The sequence below is a fragment of the Triticum aestivum genome, chromosome 2D (genome assembly GCF_018294505.1).
Source record: "Triticum aestivum cultivar Chinese Spring chromosome 2D, IWGSC CS RefSeq v2.1, whole genome shotgun sequence".
Classification (NCBI taxonomy): domain Eukaryota; kingdom Viridiplantae; phylum Streptophyta; class Magnoliopsida; order Poales; family Poaceae; genus Triticum; species Triticum aestivum.
In genome coordinates, this window is record NC_057799.1 from 58,795,543 (window position 1) to 58,804,328 (window position 8,786).

Genomic DNA, 8,786 nt, shown 5'->3' on the forward strand with positions numbered 1-8,786 from the left:
GCCGTAGCATGAAGAATTGGTGGGTGAAGCGACCTGTGTCGCCGTATGAATCACAATCTTTAGATCAAAGACCAGAAGCAGGATCTTTCGTTAAAAAAAGAAAAAAAAGACCATAAGCAGGCCACGAAGGCATAGGACAGTAGGGCTCAGCGCTATGCATGCACACGCTAATCACAGAGATAATGCCCACCGCCTGGAGATTTAGCGGAGGCTCATGGTGCAATCTGTCTTGGCATGACATAGAAAACGATTAATTTGTGGGCTTTGTACTTGGGCCTTTTTTCTTTTCTTCCAGTATTTCACCTAGGAAATCCTATCGCTAACTAGAAGAACGCCCGTGCGTTGCAACGGGGCCACATTAACTTTAAAAGTTCAATATCAATTATGTTAATATTATATTTAATATTCTCATACATATTAAGTGACATTGACGACCTTTTTTACAATCAAATTCTCACACACTCACCCTCTCCCTCCCTCTTCCTCACTCTCTCCTCCTCTCCCTCACTCGGGAGGTGGGACGAAAATAAACCCGGAACGAAGACTACCGACTGAGACATTAGGAGTAGAGATCATTTAGTTGATAAGAATAAATAAAAAAGGGTGTTAAAAAGGAGAAACAGATTAGAATACATTGAAAAACCAAAAGGACGATGTAAAAGGGGATTCGCCCTGCCCCCCGGGCCTTGCCACCGAACCGGCTCAGCGGTCCAGTCCCCGCGCGGTCGTCTTCTCCTGTTCCCCGAGCTCCGAACGCCTTCGCTACTTCGTCTGCGCCAACGAGATCAAGTCCAGCACCCCCGCATCGACGTCGCTGCCGTCTTCCTCAACCTTGGGCCACCGCGACATTGCCGTTCGATCTGCGCCGCCCCGAGCTCCCATGTCTTCCCCTAGGGCGCAATTGACACCGCCATGATCTCCTCTTGCCTTTCCCCTGTTTCCCCTCTCGTTTGCTCTCGTTAGGTATTTCGCCGTGGCCGAGAACCGCCTTCCGCCATGGCCATTGCAGGGGTAGCCACCGAGCTCCTCGGATTGACCCCGTGGCACATGCCCGCTCCTATGCACGCCCATGCCCGAGCTTGCCGCTCTTCTTCCGCGCCCGCGGGGCCACTCCCTCTCCATGCCCACGCCCGTGCTACACCGCGTCGGTCGCGCCCGCCGCTGCCGTCGCGCTCGCCGCAGCCACCGCACCACTGTGCCCCGCGCGACACACACCCTGGCCGCGCGCCACACTCTCGCTGGCTGTGCTCACACCGTCTGCTGCCGCCTATCCCTTCGCTCGCCCCGCTGTCGCGCCCCTGCCTCGCGCCGCCTCCAGTCGTGGCCATCTTTTGCCGGCCGCCCCCTCAGCCGCGCCGGCCGCATCTCTGCCCTCCACCGTCGGCCGCTCGGCTCGCCTGCTGCGTGTTGCTTCCTGCTGCTATGCGCGGCTCTACCGCTGGTACGCTGCTGCGCCATGCCCTCGACAGCACCGTGGACAAATGTGGCGGAGGGATTGTTAATGAAGTACGAGAAGGAGGTGGCGGAGAAGGTGTGGAGAGGCAGGAGGTTTGGGACGGTGTCACCTGGCTGTGGTGGAGGTGTTTATGCGAGAAGGAGCCGGAGTGGAAGAAGAGGTCACAATTGGAAAGAATCGCAAAAAAAAATAATAACCCGGAGATCTCAGTTCAAAAAAATGGTAATATCGATGGAGGGGTGATTTCCTTCAATAGGTGGAAAACATAGGAAATATTGGTTGTTATCAAGGAAAGGTAAAAATTTAGGAAAGTTAGGATTTTTGAACTGATTTCTATGCAAATGGGGTTTTATTGTTTGGTAACGTGATATCAGTACCTGCCCGTTTGTGACGTGTCTGATTAGGAAAGTTTGCAAATGTTAAGAAACTATTTATTGGGAGGAAAGTTGTGACATGTCTGTTATTTGTTTCCTAAAACAAATTTCACTAATAAGAGAAATCGATTGATTTAGATAAGTTAGGAAAGTTAGATTAAAATATATTATTTGTTTCCTGAAAATCTGTTATTTGTTTCCTAAGACAAATTGAATCAATAAAAGGAATCGATTGATTTGCATAATTTAAGGAAGTTAGATCCGTGATTTGTTATACGTCAGGAAAGTTCTGGTTGTAATAAAGAGTGGAGAGAAAAATAAATCGATGGACCAGGGTGGGAGGGGGTGGTGGGAGGAGAGACGAAAAAACCAGCGAAAATAAACCGCGGACCAGGGTGGGAGGGGGTGGTGGGAGGAGAGACGAAAAAAACCAGCGAAAATAAACCGCGGAGACTATTCACCAACTCGTCCATTAGAAGTAGAGATTAACCGCTGATACGTGATGTTCGCTCGATCGTTAGGGGGGGCCTGGCCCCTGCTCGTCCCCCCTTGGCTCCGCCACTGACTGCAGCACGCTAACCCTACCGACTGTACTCCCCAGCACCAGCACCACCAGCAGCTTCGCCTTCTCTCTCTCTAGCTGGCATGGCGTCTTCTGGCGGCGGGCGCTCACTGGCGGCGGCGGTCTTAGGCGACCTGGTCGATGTTCGCGACCACGTGGCGATGCTGCAGACCATGCTGCAGGAGTCTTCGTCTGGGGCGACCGGGGAGGCGGGGGAGCTGGTGGACGGGATGATGGCCAAGCTGTCGACCGCCATGTCGGTTCTCGGCACCGGCGATGTCCGCGTGGCGTCGTCGTCGGGAGCAGGCCGGGCGCCGGGCGGGAGGAGGAAGAGATCTGGCGCGGCATCATTCGGGCCGCACCGCCGGAGCAGCTCCAGGAGAAGGTGAAGAAACTCTAAAACCCTTTTATCAACCGTGTGACAAGTACATGAGTAGCTATAGTATCTCTTGGATGCGCTTCAGTAGACATGGGATTTGACAAATTATTATGGGCTTCAACATCCACTTTTGCAATTTGGCGGCCTAGTGGGAGAACTTTAAGCGCCAATGATCAGGGGACGACTTCTGATGACCGATTCCTGTGTTATCAGATTGATTGAAAAGTAGATTCACTCAAAAAAAAAAAGATTGAAAAGTACTGCCACTAAGATTACTTCAGCAATCAGCATACATGCAATGCATGGGTATATCAAATCATATATAGTTGGAAGTGCTAACTAATCCTATCTGTTTTTCATGGCAGGATGAAGAGCCCTCTAATCAAGACGGTCACTGCTACGACGCTCACAGATGGCAAGTCATGGAGGAAGTACGGGCAGAAACAGATAAACGACTCTACTAACCCGAGGTACACCATTTCAATATGTCTGAACTGTCCAAGTATAAGTAAAGAGTGATTACTGAATCACTAATATTGAAGCTAGCTAGCCAAGCACACTTGCCAACTGGTTAATTAACTACTTGCATATATACCCTAACTAGTTGAGCTTTTTAATTTGATCCTTTTAAGGGGAAGTCGAGCTTTTCCATTGATCAAATGCATGCATGCATATGGTGCTTATTGCTCCCTATATATAGCACCAGTTGTTGTATTGGGTGATTAGAGGATGTGTGTCATCCGACCGATCAAACTCGTATCTCACGGCTGCGCGTGCGGTGGAAGTCTACGTGTGATCCGTGGGCTGATTCTAATCGTTTCCCTTGTTGTATTGGGGTATTGTTGGAGTAGCTAGTAGACTTGTAGCTAGCTCACATATGTAGGAGGGGAACGTTTGGTTTCCTGGGTACATATGTACCCTATATGGATTTATTTTTTTAGCAATTCAACTAATTTGCATATGGGCATATATCCAGGAGCTACTACAGGTGCACGCATTTGCCAGATCAAGGCTGCAAAGCCAAGAGGCACGTCCACGTATCCGAGTCCAACCCTTCGGAGTACACCATCGACTACTACGGCCAGCACACCTGCAGGGACCCCTCCACGTTCCCATCACTCATCGTCCAAAGGGCCGCCGACGCTGCTCCGCCTCCAGACTGCGGAAACCTCATCAGCTTCGCGCCCATCAATGGAGTCAACAACGCTTTCACCGCAAGCACGAGCATGAGCGCTTTTGCTCATCATCTCATGAAAGAAGCGTCTGATCATCATCCTATGCTCTTCTCTCGCTTCTCCAACTACAGCTCCTCGCCGCCGGCTCAGGAGGGTGTGTCCAGCGGCTCACCATCGCCGGCTTGCCACGGGAAGTACATGCAGTACGCCGGCGGGCAGTTCATCAACGTTACTAGCTTAAGGACATCGCCGTTGACTGTGGGATCAGCGCCGGCGGGGTACTGGCCGGTGGTGGAGGTCACCGGCGTCGAGATGGATGCTGCCGCAGGCATGGACAGCTTCCCTTCCTCACCGAGCAGCCTCGGGTTCATGTCTGGATCGTTGGGGGGATCATTTGGCAACAATGTTTACGACGACGACCTGTTCAGCTTCGATTCCTGACCATGCCTATGTGCACGCATGCTAATTGAGCCATTAACACGCGCTTGGGCAACACCCACGGGTTTATAGTGATGATAGTAGGGTGTGCTGTCTATATGTATGTGTATATTGATCAATATTGGGCATGTGCGGAACTGTGGATACGAACAAAAAGCTATAGCTAGCTAGTAATCTGTACTGTATTGGAATGTCAAGTGTAAATTTATATGTAAGTGTCTGTATGACCTTAAATTATGGGTTTGTAAATGTTCATTTATGTAAACATTTTTTTGTTGGAAAATAGAAGCTTTCATTACCTGACCTCTGCATAAAAAAATGCTTACAACTCAACATTATTACATCGTTTATTACAAGCACATGAACCAAACTAGGACACAAAATCCCCAGTAAGTCACTTTGATCTTTTGGCGCCAAGCCCCTAAGCTATTTGTTGTGCGATCATTGTATTAGAGCCCCTGATCACAACCAACCAGTACACGTGAGTAAGACCTGCATGTAAGGTTGAAATTTTTGTGTTGTAAAAACTTCATAATTCTAGCACAACCAAATAGTAGGAAAAAAAACATTACAACAAACTAAAAAAACCCACACTACAGCCCCCGTAAAAATAAGCGAGCGGAGAGACACGTGAACCCTTGTAGGCAAAAGAAAAATGTGGATACAATAACGGGGTACAATATTACACGCTAAATGTAGAACACACACCAAGCAACTCTGTCATTCCACAATCATAAAATAGCTAGCCGCCTCTCATTGGAGGTGGCACCGTCTATCCCTTTGCCAATTCTGCTTAGTTGAGGATCGGCATAGAAACTAGAGCAAAACATATTATGGAAAATATATATGTTTTCCAGATTCTTGCTTCTCATAAACATGATCAGGGATCTAACCCCATTTCAACAATTGTGTTGGCTGATGACACAATTTTTTAATGTTTGGCCAAGTGGCAAGGCTGGAAACAACAATCAACAATTCTAATGGTCACATCAAAATCATTTTGCTACGCTGGGGAAAGCCAGCAAGATTATTTCCGAGGAACCTGGAAAAAGCAGGAGCAGTGCAATTCTATCAAGAAGAAGAGAATGAGAATGTTTAAAACAAAAATCAGGCCAAGCATTACAAATTCAGTTTCCGGAGACGAAAGCTCCATCTCAGCAAGATTTGGAATACATACTTTGGTTAACTTGTGCACTAAACAAATATGGTTTGACAGTATCAACCCGGCTTGGAGCTACCCTTTATGGCCTTTTAACTAAGTTACAAGTATATGCTTTATTTTATTAGATGATGCATGTCACTAGCTAGTCCTTGAAACCAAGACACCATCGCACTAGGGTCTGCATCAATGCTTGGTTGGACCAATGGATATCCACGTTGGCCCTAGTGAGAACGAACGTTGGAAAATGTCATGCCAAGTTTTCAAGTCTTTCACTCCAGAGACTTTGACTACACTGCATATATAGTACTGAAAAAGCTAGTACTGCAATTGGCTCAACCTTGACACATGGCTCCAAACATTTTCACATAGAAAACAAAAGCAAGAAACTCATGCGTGGATTAGTCCTCCAGATGATAAGCTCAAATGGAACAAGGGCACAAAGGCAAAGAACATGTGTAGTTTTTCCAACATTTTTTTATCTTACGTTCCCGAAAAACAAAGCAATGAAAACTACTTGCCTGGTCACCATGAGTGGTCTCAAAGCCACTGAGTTACATCGATCCGTTTAAGATCCGAGGACAAAGTACCTTTCCACCCTTGGCGTATATGCTAGCCAGTCGACGTCAAGATAAGATTCAGCACTGGGGAGTGAAAGATTTCACTTCCTGAAGAAGTTTCAACTATATATACTCTGAACCTTCCTACTAATAGCTAGTGAATGGCTGGAAAATACACAGAAGCTCCTAGGTGCTCCACACCCCTATATGAATATTAATCGTAAAAAATACCAAAAAATAAAAAAATCTGAAATTTGGGGATATGAAATGTGGGTTCTCAATCTACTTTCGTGTGAAATTTCATGAAAAAATACCAGGAAATGTATCCGTGGCGAAGGAAATACTGTCCGAACAAAAATCCATCCAAACATTTTTTTCTATACATAAGATTTTTTCTTTTTTGCCACGAATATGTTTCCTGGTATTTTTTCATGAAATTTCACACGGAAGTAGATCGGGACCCCAGGTTTGATATCCCAAAATCTCATATTTTCTTTTTCAAATTTCTCGACATTTTCTTGAATTTAATGTTCGTATAGGGGTGTGGAGCACCCGGTTGCTACAAATCCGCTTTCGTGAATGGCTATCCTACTTTTTGAGCATGCGGATCTTGCTTTCTGCTTCTGTGCATTAGTTCTCCATAAATAAATTATAATCAAGCTACGATAATCGCTAGTACTTGAACTTTATTTACAATAATTATGCAAATTACTCACCTTAGCTTCAAAATTTTTATGGCGATCAATTCATATAGCTTTTAATGTTCATTCCCCAATGAGCATAAACACGTTATTTGGGACGTGGCTTAATGAAGTGGACATACACATAGCTAAATATATTCGGATAGGGATATGCACACTATTCTGGGAGTGCGGCGTTTCTGCTCCCGGGCTCAGCTGCACCCGCGCGGACGAAAAAAAATCAAAACAAGTACTAGCAAAATTCAAAAAATTCGAAAAAGTTTTTGGGTTGTAGATAATTTGATGCATGAGTTTTGCTGCAAATTTCAACTCATTTGGACATCCTACTTTCGACATGCACCACATGTTTCGTCCACTTGAATCTAATCCATGTCCATTTCACCCACTGATATATATAATAACTCATCATGCTCATATAAAAACTTAGCATCATGCATCATCGATCATAATAATAAATAACTCATCATTGGTATCATAATAACAAGTCCTACTCATCATCATCATACAACTTCTACTCGTTATCATAATAACAAGTCATACTCATCATCATCGTAGTCATCTAACCAACCCTACTTAATTAATTGTTCTTAGCACATGATCATGAGTATTAGCTAGGACCTAAATACCCTCTCTAAGGTAAAATAGCATAAAACAAGATAGGCCCTGACTCTCCATTATGGAGAATGGAGATTATCCTGTCACCAATTCTTGCGCTTCGCACAATGTTGCTTCCAAGTAGCTCCCTACGATTGACCATACATTTTTTCCAATCTTTGATTGTCATGTGTTCATCGGTTTTAGAAATCTGGTATGAACAACAGTGATGCGTAAGATGACCTGGCCGTAAGCTCATAACATCAAGGCGACCTTTCAGGAACATCCGATGAGGCACACAATCCTTCGGAATTTTCTGTTGAAAAACATAGTAATAGCTTCGTAGTTAGCAATGTAGTTGAGTTTTAGAAGAATTTATGCAAAATATGCATGGATGTCGTAATAGTAAAAAAATCTTACCATGACATCACCATGGATGTTACCGTAGTTCAACACGTGCACTAGTGGCTGTTGGGGAACGTAGTATTTCAAAATTTTCCTACGATCACGCAAGATCTATCTAGGAGAAGCATAGCAACGGGTGGGGAGAGTGTGTCCACGTACCCTCGTAGACCGAAAGCGGAAGCGTTTAGTAATGCGGTTGATGTAGTCGAACGTCTTCGCGATCCAACCGATCAAGTACCGAACGCACGGCACCTCCGCGATCTACACACGTTCAGCTCGGTGACGTCCCTCGAACTCTAGATCCAGCTGAGGCTGAGGGAGAGTTTCTTCAGCACGACGGCGTGGTGACGGTGATGACGAAGTTACCGACGCAGGGCTTCGCCTAAGCACTACGACAATATGACCGAGGTGGAAAACTGTGGAGGGGGACACTACACACGGCTAAAGATCAACTTGTGTGTCTATGGGGTGCCCCCTCCCTCGTATATAAAGGAGGGGAGGAGGAGGCCGGCCGGCCACAAGGGGCGCGCCCAAGGTTGGAAAAAGCAGTAGGCGTAAGCGAGGCGGTTGGCCTTCGCCTAGTGCCTAGGCGGTGCCTAAGCGCCCTAGGCGCGGCCTAGGCGGTAATATAGTTTTTACTCGTAGTATATTTGTGATTATTATATGGGTGTTGATATAAGTTTAGGGCATATAAATAAGTTAATTACCGTCTACTACCATTGGAATATAACCCATTTGGCACATCAGTGCAGTATGTGGCACGATTTCTTGCTTGGGTAGACAATTCCTTGCTTGCCCTGCCTAGACCTCCATTTATGCCTTAGGCGAGGCGTTTGGCCATTGCCTAGCGCCTAGGCAAGCCTAAGCGCCTCCTAGGCACTGCCTTTTCCAACAGAGGGCGCGCCCAAGGGGGGGGAATCCTACTCCAAGTAGGAATAGGTTCCCCCCTTTTCTAGTCCAACTAGGAGAAGAAGGAAGGTGAG

The 8,786-nt window shown here is 46.2% G+C and overlaps 1 protein-coding gene across 1 annotated transcript; it reads left to right on the top strand.

Annotated features, from left to right (window-relative positions):
• The first annotated feature begins 1,422 nt into the window (after nt 1-1,422).
• Nucleotides 1,423-4,387, top strand: LOC123048700 (probable WRKY transcription factor 72). Its single transcript, XM_044471744.1, has 4 exons — nt 1,423-1,665; nt 2,563-2,777; nt 3,137-3,241; nt 3,748-4,387. The coding sequence occupies exons 1-4, from the start codon at nt 1,423-1,425 to the stop codon at nt 4,385-4,387; spliced, it is 1,203 nt and encodes a 400-aa protein (XP_044327679.1).
• Nucleotides 4,388-8,786: the final 4,399 nt, after the last annotated feature.

Bases quoted from the DNA above. Each gene is read 5' to 3' on its own strand.
- LOC123048700 (XM_044471744.1), top strand. From the start codon at position 1,423: ATGCGCGGCTCTACCGCTGGTACGCTGCTGCGCCATGCCCTCGACAGC. The intron at 1,666-2,562 runs GTTCAAAAAAAT...GCGATGCTGCAG, and splicing joins ATAATAACCCGGAGATCTCA to ACCATGCTGCAGGAGTCTTC. The intron at 3,242-3,747 runs GTACACCATTTC...GCATATATCCAG, and splicing joins AACGACTCTACTAACCCGAG to GAGCTACTACAGGTGCACGC.